Source organism: Tetrao urogallus (genome assembly GCF_951394365.1).
Source record: "Tetrao urogallus genome assembly, chromosome: 14".
In the NCBI taxonomy this organism is placed as follows: Eukaryota; Metazoa; Chordata; class Aves; order Galliformes; family Phasianidae; genus Tetrao; species Tetrao urogallus.
The window spans coordinates 15,767,145-15,788,212 of record NC_136827.1 but is presented as its reverse complement, the minus strand read 5'-3'; the positions used below and the strand labels follow the sequence as shown (position 1 = coordinate 15,788,212).

At 44.4% G+C, this 21,068-nt stretch overlaps 1 protein-coding gene across 1 annotated transcript in view; it reads right to left on the bottom strand.

Moving 5' to 3' along the window:
* Positions 1–21,068, bottom strand: part of FSTL4 (follistatin like 4) — a gene marked incomplete at both ends in the record, with an annotated part of 181,178 nt that overhangs the window by 119,939 nt on the left and 40,171 nt on the right. Inside the window, 1 exon segment of the mRNA XM_079542601.1 lies at positions 3,539–3,787. Within this exon segment, the coding sequence (XP_079398727.1) occupies positions 3,539–3,787 (249 nt within the window).

The following is a 21,068-nucleotide window of genomic DNA, read 5'->3' as shown; positions in this document are numbered from 1 at the left end:
CAATGAGAGAACAAAACTGCTTCATAACGGTGAAGACAGACCAGGGAGGGGTTTAGCAGCTCGGTGCAGGAGGGATATTTCCCCAGAGACCTCTGGATGTAGGACTTCTGCTTTGTGGCACTCCCCTTTGGGTTTCAACTCCTAAGGAAGGTTTCCTACCTACTTATGGACTGTTTGTCAATCGACCAAAAGGGGAACGTAGGTATTTTTCTGCCTCATTCAACTCCTGGATCTCACCAGCCTCCCCCAGCAGACCCAGCTCCAAGTCTGCAGTCTGGGTGCTGCTGCCCTCAGGGAAACCTTTCAAAACCACAACATTGATGCAATCCACCTCTGTGTGCTGAGGGGAATAAAAAGCACAGTGCTTCTAGTCACACCATGAAGAATATGCTGAAAGACCTCAGTCGTTCCCCAACATACCAACACAGGAAAGAAATAAAGCTCTTTCCTGTCAGCTTTGTTATCAGCCTACTATGGACAATCTGAGGTCACAGCCCTAAAAAGGGAGCGGAGGTTCTTTTTACCTGTTGCACCTGACAGCCCTCCGGTTTGTCGCTGATAACCGGGCAAACCAGCAGAGCACACAGATGCTGCTGTGTGCTTCTGGGCAGGGCTTTCAATCCTAATTGAAGAAGCCAACTGGGACAAAAAAAAACACGAGGAAGCCCACTCAGCAGCCTAATTAGATTCAAATAAGTAAACTGTTCACTCGAGAGAAAACAAACAGCATATGCCCATGATATATACCTAACATCTAGGTGAAACAATACATCGTGCACCTTTCAGATGGTTCTCCAGTCACAAAACTTACACTGCATTTACAACGCTACTGTGCATATCTGGAGATTAACAGCTTAATATAAATCTACTGATATAAAGAAGTTGTTCAGTCTCCTGTTTGTAAATCAAGAATGACAAAGAAATGAAAGGATACACAGATGGTTACCCCAGGAGCCACATATCAGGAAGAAGAGCCGAAACCAAATATTCCTCAGTCCTACTCTGCCTGTTTATTCTCCCTTAAGGTAAACTCTTTTTCTCATACATTTTATCTCTGCAGACAGTCATGAAAAGTACTTTTTTATTACTCATGATGGAAGTGAAGAGAGTTTGTTTCTTTCTCTGCTTCCATAAAGCTTTTATTTTGCTGGAAAGCAGATTTAAGGAATGGCCCATTGCAAGAGTTCAAGGGTTACTTTAAACTGGGACACAAAACTACAACTTCTGACATCATTTCATGGCCTGTTCAGGAAAGCATTCAAGCGTGACATTGTACCATTAGGTATAATACAGCCATTCCAGAGGCACTGATTACTGCAATGAGAACTCATCTTCTTTAGCAGTATATGCGATAAGGAATGAATAAAAACCCAGGCCAGAAACATCGCTGTAAAAAGGCAGGCTATGTAAAAGAATGGAAAAAATCTATAGACATCTTTTGGGGAACCGGAAAAGAAAAACCCACAGTGCCAAGTGGGATTCGGGGGATGCTGAGCATCCCTGGAAATGAAGATCTGTATTTTCTGTATTTCCCCCCATCCAGTCCCTTGGGGTTTAAGGTCCCTTCCAACTGTAACCACTGTATGACTCTATGACCCAAAGACAAGTCCTCAGAGCAAACGAGACTTTGCAATGTTGAGCAAAGCAGAGTCTAGACAAGTCTTGAATTCTGGGGCTGGTGTCTCAGGACTTCCTCCAAAGCACGAGAACTCTAAGGTGTTCCTATCTACAAAAGGTATCGCAAAGATAAATTAAGTCTCTTTATAAAAAGCTGCTTTAAATGGGCCCCTCTTTCATAAGTAGACTCTTCTACCATCACGCACTTGCAAGTATTAGTAAATGAGCGCTTCTGATGGATAGCTGTGCACACAGTCAAACTCCTCAGGGCCTCAAGTGCCCATTGAGCTGAAGATAAAAGAATTATTTTCATATTTGATCACATAAATGTCACTGGAGATATTTGCAACAGCCCACTCTAATCTTTCTGTAGGTAGACGGAGGCATATTCGACAATCAGTTTTCAAGATATACTCCAGTGAGACCCTTATATGACCTCTCATTAGAAGTAAAATAATTTACGACTACTTCCACTCCCTGGCATTATATCACACTCCTCCCAGTACCGCAGCCTCACTTGATTTGTGACAGGAGGTACACAGCCCACAAGTTATTAACAGAAAAAGATAAAAGACTCCATCCCAACAGCACTTCAGTGCAATAATGATAATGAAATTTACTATCGTACCTGTCCAACAACAGCAGATGATTGCATCCTACTGGTAAACCAGAATCGTCTTTAACATCAGCACAACTGAATTCCTACTGGACTCAGGTCTCCTGACACAAAGGGAGAGGCAATGCAGGAGCACAAAGCTTCTCTGCCCCTTGACATTCCTGTTTGTGTACCTCCTCCTGCACGTGGTCTCCATGTGCTTTCTTAGCAACTTCATTGCTTTCCAAGATCAGAAGAGCAGATCCACCAAGGCCAAAGCAAGGCTTCAATCTTAGACAGAAATTTCTGGTTTGTTATTTGCAGGAGCCCATATTGCTATGAGCTAAATCTCAGCAGTAAGCCATCTACTTTTTCCTTCTGCATTACATACATAATTATTTGGCTATAAAGTTGATCCAAAGATCAACTAGATCAAAGATCTGGAAAAAAAAGTCACAAAACAGCAAACATTTGTGAACAGCTGCATATAAGCCTTGCTTCAGAGCCCTTTTCTTTCTGTGCAAACACCCAGCCTCAGAAAGCCATTTGAAGTGCTCCACTTCTGGGCACAGACATTTCTGCAACCAACCGATCTGCCACTTCTTTTCTGCAGGAATACATCTCCAACACTTTATCATTTATTTGCCTGTCACTGTTCTTCAGCTCTGATGGCGTGTTTCCTGCTTCTCTAACTTCATCTCAACAACTTTTCTCCTTCGCCTGTGTCATTTGCCTACATGGGCTGCAGTGCAATTATCAGCAACGGTGCTTTTGGGGGAAACATCGACCCCACAGAGATGACAGATCCCTCGATGCTCCCAGCACGACCACACTACCAGATGTCAGACTCTCATTGCCAGGGCTTGGAGAGCAGTCAGTGAACGATACTGCTCAGCACGTAGAGATTCAGCTTCCACATTCAGTATTAGGAGACAATTATTTTTTTTCCCCTCACTTGTGCAACAAATATTTGTTAATACTGTATACAATTTTCATAATGCCTTAGTCCTTGTCAAATCCTTAGCCAATGAATCAGCTTTAAAAGGTTATTACACTGGAAGCTGTAAGTACTGAGTATAATATAACTTGCAGCGCACTCAAAGCATGCACCAATGTTAATTATTGATTAGATCACAGTTTGATTACATTTTGGGTGACGACACCCAGGGGTTTAGATAACTGCATAAAACATTGTGTTCTGTTCTACAGAGACCCAGAATAAATCATCCTTTAGAAATAAAGCACATTATTCAGTCATTTATCAGGATTACAGTAAGATGAGTGATGGAAGTTATACAGAAGTATTCATTTTTAATGATGTCCTACCTTTGAAGAAACAGTCCTTGCTGTGGATAATGTAGATTTTCTTCCTCTGAAGACATGAGGCTCGATGTAACTGACAGTGATTTTCATAAAATTTGCCATCAGATCCACATACTGGCATGTAGCTGGACTTGCAGTCTTCTACACACCTGCACTCAGGCTGGTTGGTGTCCCTGTTCACCACACACCTACTCCCTCGGCCACAGTACTTCTTCTCACATGATGCATGCAGGCCATCCTGACCATAAAGAACTGGACAGAGAGAGAGAAAAAAAATCAGCATTAGCAATATTTACCTAACAGACCATCCTCGTCTGCTGCACAGCAGTGCACAGCCAATACAAGTGCAGAAGCTAAAAGGTTCCCAAGGCTAAAAGCACACTGTGACAGCAGCACGATGGCAATCTGCAGAGCATCTCCACTCCTGTGCTCCCAGACCTCCAGCTCTGAGTCATCAACATCTCAAGTATGTGCAGAAAGTGCTTCCCTGAGAAGTGGCGGACGTGGGGCCATTCATTCTTCCAGGCTTCTGCAAAATTAGACCCTACAATAGGAACTAGTGAGAGTATTCCAGTGCCAAAAATTTGGGCATGACTTGAACTCAAGAAGCCATTCTGAAAGCCTACACTCTGGCAGACTTACTGCATATAATGCTCTGAATGTTACTGCAACTGTCTGCTGTTTGATACCATTAAAAGGCAAACTGAGCTGCCCCAGTGCTGTAACATTTTCTGCTTCTGAAGTCAGAAGGCTTGCAAGAGAACATCATTACAATTCATACAGGACAGGATACTCCCAAACAAGCAGCTACTCAGAGCAATAATTAGCATTATACTCAGCAAAGAGAGTTGCAGGGAATTAGATTACTCTATGCTAATTGGAGCACACAAAGCAGCAAATTGTAAAGGGAAGCTGCAAAAGGCATAATTAAAGGAGGAATAAACATTTAGCAGCGTACAACCTGCTGCCTGCTCTGCACAGCCTCCCGACAGCAGCCACCCCTGTGCTGTGACTCGATCTGGATCAGCAGGTATGAAGCAAACCCCAGCTGTCCATATTCACCACGTGTAGGATTGGCTCTCGGTGAGTTTTTGGTGTGTCCCAACCTCTCACCCCAGAACCTCCATCACACATAGTGGAGATGTGAGGAGCATCAGCAACAGCTGCTTCAACTTACTGGTCCTATTTTTTTTTAATTCTAGATTCCTTGCTAACAACAACACAGTCCCTGCTTGCCCAACCACTTCAAGCCACATGAAACATCCCATGTTGAGTCCACTTTTCCATCAAGCAATAAGGGATTAAAGCATGTTCATAAAGATGAGTAAAAGTTCCCACAAATCCCATTTGGTTTGGTCCCCATTAAGTCTTTGTTTTATCTGAAAGGGGGGAAAATATCTGCTGCTGGAGGATTAACTATTTGACTCAATAACTCATTAAAATTCTTCCAACCTTGGCAAGCTAGGTAATATTGACTTTTCCTGACTCATAATAAACTAGAAGGTCAGAGCGTCCCTGAGCAGTGCAAAAAAATACAGTCCCTGGAAAGCATATCTAAATATTCTTTATTTATATACTAATTGTCCCAGGGTTTCTGAAAACCATCCTCAAGAAGACACACTTTGTGACCTCCAGGTGAGCTCATTGCCAAAGGCACCAGCACTCAGCCCTGCTGCCTTTTGGAGCAGCACAGAGGCTCAGGTCAGCTCCTAGAGCATCACTGAACCACTAAGGCTCAATAAGGTTCAAGACATGCATTGGGCACAGTGACCACCGTGATACTTACAACCAAGATTCTGGTGTTACTGCCTACATACACGTAATTGGGATACAACTACAGCACAGCCCCCCCTGTGCTGATAGCTGCAATTCTCCCTAGACCCAGCACCAGCTGAGCACCACACAATGCACCTCACCACAGGTTATCCCCCCTCCTGCTGACCACATCCTGCCCCAAATGGCCATCACACACAGCAGCAGCACAAAGTCCTCTTGAAGCCTCAAGTATCATGATTTTTAATATTAACTTGGCATTGCTGAAAGCAAAAGCAATTCCTATTGCAAAGACAACGTTGTTTTATTTTTTCCTTTTTTAAACAACGCAGCAAAGATTTGTTTACCACCAGCTTATACAGCAAAGCACTCTGGCTTTTCTATCACCACCTGGTTACTATGGAGAAGCCTCATAAAGCCTGTGTGCTTTCATGTCTCGCTCCTTTTGTTCAGTTTGGTTTATTCTGTGTTCCCAGATGAAGAACTCCTGTTTGAACACTCAGAAAGGGAGGTGGGCTGGACAGCCCACAAACAGCATGGAAAGCAAAAGCTGTGTAATCAGTAATCCAGACACCCAAATCCACCGATAGCAGCACACAAGCAAGCAGAGTGTTAATATAGGATTTCTTTGCCAGAATCTGATAAAGCTGCTCATAGCCCCTTAATTGAATTACTCCCTGAATATTCCTTGGAGGAACTAAAGGTCCCCACACGCACACTCAGCCATGCAGACAGGCCCTGCGCTGAGGAAGAGTAAGGAACACAGGACACAGAACAGTGGTGGAAAGCCAGAGGATGGAAGGTTTCCAACTGTAAAAGCTCTGCTGTCTTTACCCAGGTAAGCAATCAACTCCCCGCAGCACCGACACCAGGACCAAACAGGCAGGGCAGCAGCAAAAGCCATCGTTAGCTGTGCTGTGTTATTAGAAGTGACTGCATTCCTCACTCTTACAAGGATTATTAAAAACAGGAAAGGTAATCAAGTGAAACCACCAAGTACGTACACGTGGTACACATGAGCCTCACTGCACAATACATTCAATTTATTAGTTGCAAAGAAAGTCATGCATAGGTTAAAGATTAAACCATACTTAGGTTAAAGATTGGTCGTCTTGCCAAACAAGCCACTTTTCAATGCTAATTAAGTTTACCCAACATGGCTGGTGATTGATTTGTGGTGTTACAGTCAAGTCAGTTTGCTGGAGAGAGGAAGCCCATTTGTGTACATCCACAAATCCCCATCACTTGTTCAAATCAGCTTCTGCTGCCCACGAGAAATTTGGCATTCCACTCAAAACCCAACAAAGCTGGGGTACAGGCGGTACAATAACCGAGTTTGGGAACTGGGGAAGGTGCTAATGGCTGCCTTCATCTCAAGCAAGACTTAAGGAAATGAAGATGCTATTGCTCTGTTTAGACACTGGAGGATACACATCCTTTGGCTGCTCATTAATTTATAATGACTTGGGCAACAGCTGCTATTACATGTCACTGAACATGTTACAGATCAGACTTGAGCTATCAGGCAATTCATTATTTTCAACATCCAAATCCAACCCTACTTCTTACCTGGGCAAAGCTCCCAAAGAGTTCGAGGAAAGGCTGGGCTGGTGACAAGCACTGATTTCACTTAAGACCAAGCAGACAAACCCATCACACACAGAACAAAGCCAAAAACCAAACAGCTCTATCACGTTGCTGCTCATGGAAGGTTGCTTACATGCTGCACAAATGCAAATTACTACATTTATATTTAAGAAGCCAGTTTGTCTTCAAGGAACAGCACACCCCTGCAGGCAGCTGGACACCCCAGTTCATCTGTGAAGGAAAGAGCTGAGGCTTTACATCAGCCAGAACTGGAAGCTTTAATTATGAGGAACCAGAGATGGGTGTAACTACGACTGGAAGCTCTCACTCCAACTGCTTCCAGGACAGATTGTTGTAAAGCAATAAAATAAAATCGTCTATAGTTGTAAAAACACTCAGTCTCCAAAATTCATTTGTTGCTTCCAAGAAGGAGCGCAGTGAGCTCACAGGTCAGCAGCCACTCCTCCCCCACCTTGACACTGACTTCCAGCATTTTCCTTTGCTACCATGCTGAGGTCTGAAGCAATGCACCTGCAAGCACTTTTTACTGCTGTAAAGTATACCTGCTGGTACATGCAGATGTCCATTTGCCAGCTGAATACGTAGCCACACGTGCTTGAGCATTACTCTGCTGCCTGTTCACACAGATCCACGCACACGTAAAAGTGATCTGCCAAACTTCACTCTTTGCTGGCAACACGGCATCCAGTGCAGCAGCACAAGGCCCCAAAGCTTCCCTTCCCAGCACATCTTCAACACATGCCTTGAAGTAACAGAAGTTCAGATGCGTGACTATTGGACCTGGCTGCTGCTGTGAGCAAATGCCAGTGCTGCACACATTGTTACTACTGCAATAAAATAAGAAAGGAAACAAAGCAAGAATTTCATAATTAACTGCTCTGAGTTTCTCTGTTTTTCACTGTACTCCTGTTATGGAAGTGGCGAAGCAGAGAAGTTGCAGTGAAGCTCCTGGTGCAGGGAATGGCAGCAGCACAGCCATTAGCTCTGTTACTTGCCCTTGGTGCTGTAACTTATTTATTCTTACAAAGCAAAACCAGCAACTTGTCCTGGAGGAAAACACAGAAAATGAGATATCTTCAAGTCCGTGTTTTTCTAAGGATGCAAACTATTCGGTTTCCAGGCTCAGGAGATAACTGGGGGGAAACATCTTGGAACAGAAGGGGAAGGATGCATCAGCCTCTGCTGAGGAACAAATCAGTCACACACTAATTTGGATGTTCTACAGGGAGCGAAACACGGGATGACACACAAACCCTCCTGCAAACAACAATTACCAAAACTTCTCATTATTTCAGGTTTCCTACTGAGAATTCTTGCAGAGTTTAAAAAAAAAAAAAGATAAGCACCTAAAGGAAAGGGAAATTGCATGCAGGAGTCCCATGGGCAGTAGTTACGGGGCTGACACCAACACTGAGGGTCTGCGCCTGCCATTTAATACCAAAGACACTGCAACTGCTCCACATTCAGCAACAACATGCAGTTATTCTGCAAACAACAGCATGAAACATTCAAAACCATAGAATTGCTTTCTCTATCAGTGGTTAGATCTGAAAATAGGGATCAATGTCATCCCCATGTAATTAGAGTTATTTTTGCTCACTTTCAAATCCTCTTAACCACGGTGACACCAAGAGCTTGATTAAACTACATTTTTGGATGGCACTTTGGTTTATGAAGGCATAACATGAAAAACAGCCAGAAGAAATCAAAAGATCTAAAGCAATGTGAAGTATTTGCACAGATTACCGAGGAAGAAACACGGACTGAAACGAGACCATATATATTTAGGCCCTTGCCATGAAACTCTACCATGCACAATTTGCCTGATTGTTCTGCTATTGAAAGTGCTAAGAAGGCGATTCATAAAATTGCTCTTTACTCAATGTTTACCTAAATTTATCTGTAATAAGTACTTCATATTGAAGGCAATTTTATCCCATCGCTGCTGTGCAGCAAGTCAGGATCTGTGCCCAAGCCTGCACTGCTGAGCACACGTTATATAGGGGTCCATGCAGATGCTGCCTGCACTCACTGGAGGATGGGACGTGGTTTTTCCTTCAGCACCCACACTTAGCATGTTGTGAACAACCTGGTAAAGTTGGACAGGATGAGCACACACACGGATCTGTTTTACTTGATCACGCATTTAATTATCTCAGTGCTGCACAGTGTGAATAATGCAGAAACTTTCCAGTGTCAGAACTTGAGGGAACAGATCATATTAATACTTGGGTTTCTTTGACAAAACCGTGTCAGAAGAATACACTCTTCTGAAGAAAGGCAATGAAATTCCCACAGGTGACTGCTCAAAACCAGCCTTGTTGCCTTTAATCTCTCTCATCAATCTCCTGCCTGCCCCAGCCCATCGCTCCCCCTCTCAGGACCTGCCTCGCTCTCCTTGCTTTCAGTTCCCTTTCATCCTCTGACCAGCACAGCAAGCCCCAGCGCTCTACAGGCTGCAATAAAAGCTATGAGAAATCAATAACAGTGTCATGCATCTTTCTGCTATTCCTTCAATGAAGTTCTTGTGGCAGAGACTGTGAAGAGGGTCAAATTCAATAATGAAATAACTACAGGTGACGTGCGTGTTCTCCTGGTGAATTCGCCAATTATATTACCAACAGAGCTGCCAGAGGCAAGCTGAACAAACAAGATGCTTCCAGTTGCCCGTGTTATTAAGCTTTAAACCCAGCCCCACACATTGCCTTTACTTTGTTCCTGGTTTTCCCCCAGATACACAGCTGCAGTGGAAGGGGGACACGCACTCAGCCATCACTCATCACCCCAACATGAAAGTTCCAAGACACCTTGTAATATTAGCAGTGATTCCAGAGCAAAAGACTCTGTGTTTCTCTCTAAGGGGCACTCTAAAGTCTATTTTCTATGTTTTTTTGACTCATTACCTTCCAATAATACCATTTACTAGAAAAGTATTATTTTGTTTACTGTGTATTTCTTTTTCCCTTACACACACACACGAGTCAAGCATTATTTCACACTGCATATAATTTTTCTCTTTTTCAGTTTCCTATTTGTTTTCTCACTCAGCGCATCAATTCTCAGGCTCACTGAGTAAAAAAGAACAGCTCATTGCATTTGCCTCAGAAAACAACATTTTTCTAATAATGTATTTCTGGTTGAAAGATGGATAGACAAAACTTTTATAGTTAGTACTCATTGTGCGCCCACATTACATTATTCTGGAGTTCTGCTCTCAGTGAACATCACCAGTCTTGCACCTGCCTGTACAACTGCCACCGCTCAAGGTTTCAGGGTGACTGATTATAGACATCACAGCAACACCAGTGTCAGCACTTCCCTTAATATTCCTTCCTCTGAGGAAGCACATTTGGACCCTAGAAATGAAGTCTCATCCTCGAGAAACATTTTGCAGGCACGTCCCAAAAACAGACGACAAACAGAAAGGCCGCAGACTTTCATGGCCAGGAAGGGATGGAGAGCAGCACTGGGTACGACCTAAAACACAATGATCAGGCTCCAGGTCTTCCAGTAACTTCCATATTCCACCTTATTATTAGTTATTTGGAAGCGCACTGTGGCTTGGAAGAATGGGCTTCATGCCACGAGCAAATACTCAAAACACAGATCCATAGCAGAGCCACCTCTCCTACAGCAGCCATATATGAAGTTCTCAGATCAGGCATCATCCTATACCAAGGGAAGCTCTTACCCTCAGAAGGAAGCAAGTGAGAGTCTCCAAATCCACTTCCAGGGGCACACACAGGCTCCTTTCCTGCCCCCCCCCCACTCTCCCAACCTGTGATTCTCATGGACAGAGGTTTCCAGACAGAGCCATCACCAGCTGCACGCACACCCTGCAGCACTCCTTTTATTTTGTACAACACATGCAGGAAGGCAGACAACTGGGGGAAAATTAGGGGCTGGATAAAGCTTTTGAGAGAGTCTTTTTCTGAGCATCAACGTTTTTCCGCAAAACTCGACATCTGCTGAATATAAATTGAGAGAAAAGGGGGGAAAAAGTGTTAAAGCTATTTAGCTGTAATGGAGTTTGTGTTAGTGCAGGTGCTTTTTTTTTTTTTTTTAAACTTCTTAGTGAAGCATAATGCGTGTTTGACTCATGACTACTTCACCTGATTGAAGAGACAGCCCAACTAATGGGATGAGCAGCATTCCTGTATCACATCTAAATCAGCATCAGCTTCCTGCTGGAAACTGCTGAGATTGCACTGTGGCTTTTCACATTCTTTTCCCCAAGACATTTCATTTATGTTTTCCTGACTCAATGCCTTCGAGCCTCATACATTACAGGTGCAAGATCTTGCTAGTTATACCAGAAGAGGAGCCAGTAGCCAAATAGGGCCATTACAGGAAGAAATACAGCCACAGGTATGCATTACATCTGCATTGGGACGCAGGAAGATATTTTTATAAGTCAGTTTTAAGCCACTCCTCAGAAAGAGAAATATCTGTTGGAAGGACCCACTCAGCTGCTCCATGTGAGGGAGTTGGTTGTTGGCCTGCACACATCCCGTTTTCATTCTTAATGAACCATGTAATCTCTGTCAATGAGAAAACTGCAGCGTGCAAGTGGGTGCAGGAGGAGAAAGCCATGGAGGAGCCTGCAGGCACCGGTGAGCTGCCGCATTCCAACCCCTTCCTCTCCATTGCTCCTCCAGCTTTGCAAGGAAAAAACAAGGAAAAGGGAGGCCCTGAGGACCTCTCACCAGCTGGAGGAGCAGCTGGCCAGTATGGTGCAAGAGAAGCAATTCCCAGCTCAATCTTGCCTCCACCAGCTCTGCCTCACACACAGCCAAAATCATTTTTTTCAGCTGCTCTAAAACCAAGAAAATACTTGAGCTCAGATGGCACCACCCTCACCTACACGTCCTCCAAGAGAACAGCAAGATTTTTCCTCTTCACCCTGCCTGCTGCCCAAACACTGCACAAGAGAAATTTGCTGTGGAAACATTTCATTGAGACTGCAGCTAAATCTTCAACAGATGTTACTGCCCAGCAATGGCAATGGGCTCAGCAACTCACAGCTGTACTAAGTTGGGCTGGCTGCGGGTTGAGGATGTTCTCAGAGGGAATGCTGTATTCAGATCCGTACAATGCCAGGCAGATGAGCCAGTTTTAATTGGGATGTCACCAAAACAGCCAAAAAAAAAAAAAAAAAAAAAAATTATGTCCACCAAAATCCCCAGCTATAGATACTGCTCTAGGAACAACCTGTCCTCAAGTGCAGGACACAGCAGTGCCCATAAGCCTTAATTCAGTGCTGGTCAGCTTGAGTGAGCAGTAGGTGCTCCCTAAGTTTGGAGCCAGCCTGAAACATTGCCCCAACACCACACAAATCAATAATCACTTGCATACCATTTTCCCATTCTGTTACCTTTAATTATCCCCTCCCCATCCCAGAGCCAGGCACCATTTCTGTCTCAGGAACCACATTACTATTCATCGCTCTTCTCTACAAACTCAAGGTGATAATTTTAAGTTTCTGGAAAATTTTCTCCTATCTCCTTGTCATGTTCCAGCACTCTCTGTGTATTCATTTGTCAATCAGTTGTCCATAGCTTCAGCCTTGTTCTGACAGATATTTAATGTTTTAAAAATATACTGCACCAAGTGGTTGGAAGCATAGGCATCTACATCTTAATCTCTTAAATTAAACAAGAGACATCCATTTTATCCCCATTTACCCTCTAGCAGTTACTTCTCTCCATACTTCTTCTACAAAGAAGGACAGAAGAATTAAAGCCATTTCTAATGCATCGCAAACCTTTTATTCCCCCCACATTTGCTCCTTGCTGAGGAAGCAACGTGAAATGCATTTATCTGATGGAAGAGTTACAGCCTACCAAACAGATAACACAATAAAGTAAAAACTTACTAAGAAGCCTGCTTGGAAGCGAAGACTTCAAATCTCACACACTGTTAAAGCTGACTCAGAGGGTATCAATGCAGAAATGGAACACAAACACTGAAACACTGACATTAACTACTTTGTTTTTATTCTGAGGAGTAGGAAAATCACCAGCTTCGCTGCTTGTGAGTCACAACAGAAAACAATCCAGAAGAGGTGAAAATAGATAACAATAACTGTCACAGATTTAGGGTTTCTGCAGCAGTGTTACTTGCTTTAAGTATCGTGATCTGAATTTTGTTAATTTGCACGGATGGGGATTTGGACTGGCAGATATTACAGCCAGGGAAGGGATGGGCTCAGCCGTGTGAGATGTGCCCACCTTTGTACACCTCCAACCCTCTGCCACTAGCAAATGACATTAATGCAAACACCACCTGGAAGAGAGGATTACAGCCGTGGGTCCCTGCAGGGCACCTGTGCCAGTGGGGCAGAGAACAGTCCTGCAGCCAGCCTCCCAGAGCTGCATCCCTAGGGAAATCCTGGGCCACGCTGTACCCATGGATGAAGGCAGCAGCCTGTACCCATGGTGCAGGAGCAGTATTTGTTCATTCATGTTGGGAAAGCACGTGGGGAGCTGAATCTGAAAGGGTACATATATAATAATAGCACATGTATTCACTGCTTTCCCTTCAAAAGTGTTCTGTATGAGGAATAAAAAAACACAACTGATAGAAATCAACACAGCATTATTTCTCTTGGAATACAAAGGCCCCCGATGGAAACAAAAGGGTCACATTTAATAGCAGAAAAGGGAAAGCTTGAGATAAAAGGCAGGAATAAGCCACAATCATCACTCATCAACATCAGAGCGCATTGGGCTGAAGCAGCATTACAGGGCTTTTTATTCTTTTAAGATAGGTAATGGAATAAAACGTATTTCAGTGCAGGGCTTCTCTCTGCCCTTAAGCTGATCCACACCAGTACAGTACAGGCCTGATCCTACAAGTAGAGGAGAGGAGTGCAGACACCCAAGGCTACAGTTACACCTGATCACAAGCTGGCTGTAGGAAGAATCCAAGCAGCTTCCAGCTGAGCCACCATGTGAAGATGCCCAGCACACAGCACAAAAGGACAGGCACTGCATTTCAGACTGAAGACCGAGACTAGGCTTTTTCCATCAGTTTATAATTCAGATTCATTCCCTGGTGCCTTAGGAAAAAGAAAAAAAAACAAGTAAAATATTCATTTTCAAACTTAGGAACAAGGGAAGAAACTCCCCAGTCTGCCTTCACTATCACTGCCCCTGGCACATGCAGCTCTCAGGCAGCTTGGGAACTGGATCCAAGGAAAGGAGATCTGCCACAGTCTCTGGAGAATACTGTCCAGAAAGGAATAAAGAAATCAGAGGCTCTGTATTGGATCTACAGCGAGAACAGGCGTACAGAAACAGCTTTTACCAATTTACCTGCAATTACAGCCATCCTCCAAACTATCTTTTAGTTATGCCAGCAGATAAGCAGCCTTACTATTTTATCCCTCAGGAAAAAAGTTTGAGAAACTGCAATAAACTTCCAAACTTACTTTTTTAAAGGCACTAGATATTAATTACACTTTGGCACAGCTGATAACTTGCAAAAGAAATGCACGAGCAGCAACAGGACGACTGCAGAGGTCTAGGAATTAGCTCACTAAACAACATTTGCATTAGAGAAAATCCTACTCCTTGCCCATCCGGCACGGCTCATCCCATTGCACCCATTGCTTACGGCTGCAGCCCTCTTGCTGTACCCACACACTGCTCCACAAGGAGAGATGTTGCTTCAACCCATCAGTAATGGGTGAACATTTCCAGAAGGCATGTTGTGGCCAGGGTGAATAGGATTACTGGCAGCAGTGAAAAGTTAAGTCCTCTGCTCAACAACACACCAGGGATAGCAGCTGCTTTCCAGCCTTGGACTGCAAATACCATCTTGCCAGAGCTTTCTGTGCTAATGGAGCCTATTTTCTCTATAGGGAAGAAAAAGGCAGGGAGAGAATTCAATTTTTATGCTTCCGAGTTTCCTACTGATGCGCATGTATTTGACTGCTCCTGTTCCCATTAACACCCAGCATGGGCGGATTTAAACAACTTCAGAGCTGCTACAAGCTGGGATCATCCAAGAGACAGAGCAAATGCTTAAAAAAAAAAAGTTGTATTTCATGTAAAGATTTTTCTGCACTAAATAATACAGTATAGATTTGACTTAGGAAAAAAAAAAACAAAAACCAACAGTGTACTTCTCAACAGAAATACTCCTTGGAAGCTATGGCACAGAACAAAGCCTGCCTCTGTTTGCACTTGCAATCCTCACCAACACCTCCAGGAGCTGTGCTTGCAGAGCAAGGTCCCGCAGGGGGTCCTGGGGGCGATGCACTGACTCCAACACGACAGGGACTACACGGCTGCCTCTGGTTTAGTCAGGTGAAAGAACACACACAGTGCTCGTTCTGGAGGAAAAAAAGGGTCTGAAACGGTCAATGAAAGAAATCCCTCCAGGATCCAGCACGAAATGGAGTGAATGAGCAGCTGGGGAAAGGGAGAAGAGCACACTGTTCTCAGAGTGTGATGGCAGGAGTCATCCTGAGCTAAAACTGAGTTTCCCCAAAGTTCACATTTGAAGCTGTACTTGTCTCAACAGCACTCAAGCGCACAAAGCATGTAAAAAATTGAAAACAAGCTCTATTTGTGTGTAGATGCCCTTCTGTCAGGAGCAGGGCTAGGTTTCCCAGGAAGAGTTTGTCAGGGGAAGAAATAAGACCACTTTCATGATTTGCACCATGAAAACCTCAAGGCATGTCCCAGTCAGAAGCCCTATGCTGCAGCACAGGAGTCCCACTGTGGGATATATCTTCTCCCACTGCAGTCAGAGTGCACACTTGTGCTGCAATTTCAATCTATTTGATAGTGGAATGTTACTGCAGGACTAGACAGCATCACACAAGAGGTGCAGGCGCATTTAACACAGCCAGCAGCAAATACATACTTATTAAACAGGAAGACAGGAGAGCGAAAGATTCCTCATTCAATATTTGTACTTAGAGCAAATATTCTGCTTTGACAGAACAAGAAAGGATCTGTTTCCCCCCCTTCTCGTGTATCCTTCCCAGCACAACTGTTTCACGTGTTCAAACCAAATAACAAACGCCTGACTGTCTTTGCAGACATAAATTGGGAAACAGCAAAGAAAGCTGCTAACACTGAGCTTTGTACTGCATGGTCCAAAGGGAGTCCACGGCGGGGACAAGGCAGAATGCATTAAATCTCAATTAGATCACAGTACACAACAAAGCACAGAACATTATCATCATATTTGCTCACCCAAGGATTAAGTGGCTTCCTTCAGAGAGGGCTGTGCTTGCAAAGCGTCTTGGGGACCGAGTGGCTCTTTGCGGTGGAGAGCAGCCACTGCGCTGCCTTTTCTTAATGACTTGCACCCAGCAAATGCATCTCATAACACAGCACTGTACGTGCTCCTGTGTGACAGACTGCGGGCTGCAAAGTGATTTAGCTCAGCATTTTGGAAGTGCTTTCCGAGTATTTTTAGCCTATGTAGCACACTGGTGCCTGCCTGGATATGTCAGGAAAAAAGAAAAAAAAAAAAAAAAAAAAAAAGCACCAAAAAAACAGCAATGTAGAAAGAAAAACAAAAAAACAACAGGGAAGTATAGAGAAAATATCAAAGAAAATAAAGCTTTGGTGGCATACTTACATTACTGTAACAATGTACTGGTTTAGTCATTTTAAAGCACAATGATTCAGGCAACATGCTGGCACTAAGGAACATGGTTTAATGATGGGACACAACAGGTCAGGTTCACAGCCAGACCTGACGATCCTGAATGCTCAACATCCACAAGTCCTCAAAGCAATGTGTGCAAACAGCTGATGCCCAGCATCACGAACACAACGGCTGGCACACACAGCCAGGCAGCAGCACCCAGCCTGGGCTCCCAGGCCCCATCCCAATGCATATCCCAATGCAAGATGCAGCAGCAGGATTCACCCAGCACACAGAAGAGCTTTCACCCCAACCCCTCCTCTTCAGAGCCAAAGCTTTCCCTCAACTTCAGAGCCCTGGGTTGGGTTCTTAACCTTAGCAATTCTCGCCCCAATACCCAACCTTCCCAATTCCCTTCCCCCAGTCATTTCCACAGTTCTAACCTCACCTGCCACCACTCTAAGCACAAGATTTGCCTAAAAATCTCCCAACACTGGACAGTTCAGATGCCATCAGCAATGACAGACTTCACCCAACCAGCCCACTGTGAACTGTTTGCACTTCACTCCCAAAGAACAGCTCAGTGCAAAACTTCTGTGCTGTCTGATTAAAGCCAGTGAAACTGATAAGTGCAGTGTGGAACTGGCCTCTTCCTGGAGTCCTAATGAACTTTAAAGCCCCATGGCTGCTGCCAGAAACCTTCCTGCACAAACCCTGGGTGCTCTGCAGCTCAGGTGTGAGCATCTCTGCACTAACTGCTCATAGCAACAGCCATGGAAAAAGAAATGGTCATATTTTACAGAGAGCCCAAACGCAACAGGCGAGCAGATGCTTCTGCTGTGTATTTGTGTCTGGCTTCTACAATTTACAAACACTTGCTGTTGATACACCTTAAAGCACACAACATTCAATAAATGCAGTGGAAATTATCTTAAAAGTGGCAGCACCTTGACTTGCTGCTGCAGCAGCACTGTGATACCTGCACACTGCATTAAAGCCCCTTGAAAGGCTTTACTCTCCCTCCAAGCATCAGAATGAGCAGTTGAAATCATGGCAGGACCAGCAGCTTCAGCAGGGTCCCCATTACCCATTACATTCTGAGGGCACTTTCTGGACTTGTACCAAAAAGGGAAGGAATCAGGTGCCACAAACTGAAGCTAGGATTTGTGAAATATTAATAAAACCGATTAAAATAATTTTTTGGACTGCAGTGGCAAACAAACTGCTTCAGCTCAGTGTGTTGATAATGGGGCTGCAGGTTATTAAAACTGAATTGAACCGAGAGTCACCAGAGCCCCCCCTCCATCCCCTGTGCCTGGCACAGCCCAGCTCTGAGCATTCAGACCCACTGCAGTCCCCTCCAGGTTACTTTAAGGGGAAGTGAGCTCATACTGAGGGGAATTCTGGAAACACAACCAGACCATCAGCTACCAACATGGGAACTGCTCAGCCAACAAAAGCATGGCTTGCCAAACACCCTCAACCACCACACGTACTTCCAAGAAAGCCCATCGTAATATTTTCTCTAACAACCTAAGCTATTATTTTGCCCTACAGTGAAGATCAAGACTTCTACAATGGAGGGATCTCCTGAAGAAGGACATCACGCTACCTTTCAGAAACACATCTGGAACAAGTAGCTCACATCTACAAGCCCTGAGGCTTTCTGCCCAGACACAAAGCACTCCCCTGCCCCCAAGGAAATAAACACCCTGCCCAAAAATAGCTCCTGAGTTCCTGATTTCAAAACTCCCTTAATGGTTGGGATTCAAGCTATATGGTCACAGCACAAATTATATTACGCATCCCCTGACTGCACACACTGAGATTATGACTGCTCAGTGCACTCAGCATACAGATGCTCACAAGGGAACACTAAAAGCAAATTTTGGCCCTGTCTATCATCCATAATTCAAGAGAAATCAGGGTTAAAAAAAGTGCATGAGCAATTGACATAATTTATATGCTGCGAGTGGGAGAGTTGGCAGTCTCTCGCATCATAAAGTTTAAATAACAGTAGTTTAACACCAGATGTATCCGCAGCTGTCCTGAGCGTTGTGCCATTAGCTCCATTACAGCACAGCACTGTTCCTCCCCTTGCTCGGTATCCAGCCCTGCCCCACCAAGTACTGGTGAAGGCAGATTTCCCCAGGAATCTCAGGAACAACCAGGCAAGCACGCACTGCGGCACAAAAAAAAGCACAAAAAACCCACCTTGAAAAGTTTCGTGATGCCATCGATTGTGAAAGGTGCTACCTTTAGAATTAAAGGAGGAGAGACAGGAAGAAGCATCGGCATCTTCAGTGCAGCCAGACCTCCAGCAGTAGCACCAAGTTGTGCAGATGCTGCTCCGAGCTTTGATCGATACTGCGACATTTACCTTTAGAAGATACACTTTCTTCCTGTTGTAAAATAACCAAAAATATTCTTCTTCCCACTGCCTTCACACGAGGGAATATCAAATTAATTCAGCGTGTGTGCACTGAGGGGTACTAATTGATTGTTCAATCTAAACCAGCTTTTAATCAATAAGTCCTATTGAAGCTTCACTGAAACAAGAGAAACCTGGAACGGCTGCAGCATCCTCCCAGCATCCCCAGGTTCATCCACAGTGTACTTTCCCAGAAGAAAATCCAAACTTCCCAGAAACGAAGTATCACACAACAGCATTACATTATTGGGCAGTGTTGGGATGAGGCACAGGGAATAGGCCACCAAAACTCAAACCTGTACATTCGCTTCTTCAACTAATTTGTTCTCCACCTCCTCGCTCCCATTGCAATTTGCTATAGAATGACTAACAAGGCAGAATATAACCAATACCATCCACAATTACAAAGGTGAATTTGATGAGTGCCAAACCCAGAAAGCTGAAATCAAAAGCCTGCAGTCCAGCCATGCCTCCTCTCAACCCAAAGTCTTCCTGCAGGAGGCCGTGCACTTAAAGAAACCATAAGGCAAATATGAAGACAGAGCTTTCTCCATAGAGCACTGATGAATGCTGCCATCCTCCTTTTTGGAGTTGGTTTTGCAGTACCCTGCACATACCAGGATGCCATCACTGCATTACCAGTCCACCACCTTTCTGCAGTTAATGCTACAATGCAAGATGGACAGATTTTTTGCATCCTTCATCTGTGCTCAGCAAGGAAATACAGGTAAGCTATGGTTAAAACAAGAAGTCACCATCAGCGCAGAGCATCAATGCTTGGTCAAGAAATCCCTTTTTTACTTCCCAAGAGCAGATTCAGCATCTGCACAGCACGAAGATGATGAGACACTTCCCAATCTCTTCACACAAAACTTGGTGAGCGCACAGCAACAAGAAACATTGTGGGGAGGGAGGCTGGGTCATTTTTAGGGTGGTTTTATTTTTCCCTACCTTCTGATTTCTAAGCAGCAAAGCAGGACCAGAACAGGTATGATAGCAAGTGGTGCTAACACAGACCTGTCTTCCCCTCTTTCTTTTATAGTCTCAATCTCTCCCCCTTCTCCTCCTGATGTGAGCAGCACCACCGCTCCTCAGCATCACTGCTTCCAGGGCCATGGCTCTCCCTGCCAGCTGTGCCAAGCTACATCCCACACTACCTGAAGGAAAAAGCACCCACCATCTTGTGGGCTTTTTTCCCCACTTTTTTTTCATTCCTCTAGGTCACGATCCAACATCCTTATCAGAGCGTGCAGAGCACACCGTCTAGACAAACTGCTCCTGCAGCAGCACCCAGGAGCACGGTTGCACATGGGATATAAAAGGCATACATCTGAAATATGGCACAGAGCATCCCTTTTAACACTGCCACGTGAACTGCCAGCATAAAGCACTTCACAGGGGATTTACAGCACCCATCTCCCTACCCAGGAGGCGGGGAGAGAAATCCGCAAAGGAGGCTGAACATAATTTAAGTTTATGATTTATATTCTTTCTTCCAGTAGCCAGAGAAGAATTTAAATTAGGCATTTCCAGAACTTCCTTGAACATCCAGATCTCCACATATATCCACAAAACTCAATGAAACCTCAGGATTATGTTACTCCTCGACTCACATAACACAATATATGGCATCCCTGCTGCCACTTCATACTGACTTAGTGTTACAATTACTGGCACATCTGGAACTAACAAACATTTTGAGCAAATTAATAAGATGAGTGACTTGCTAAAATCTCTCCCTCTGGGCTAGATACCCTACAGCTTCCTGAATAATGAAAACACAGAGGAAAGAAAACCCCAAGCCCCTCAGCCCAACCTAACAACCAAACGCAGAACCTCTGCAGCCACCCTTCTGCACCAAAGGACTCATCTTCACAGAGTCTTCAAGATAATCCTTAACTTGTTCTCTCCTGAAGACCTGCCCAAAAACAGGAGAAAGGAATCCCTGGGCCATACTGGATCATATGAACCACTGGCCATTGCTATGATACTGCTCTGGGGGGCTCACCTGGGACACCCACCTCTGCCTGCTGCCATGCTTCTCACTGCTTCTTTCCCATCCTCTTCCATACTGACTCTGCAGCTCACCAGAGCAACGGCAAAGCAGTAAAT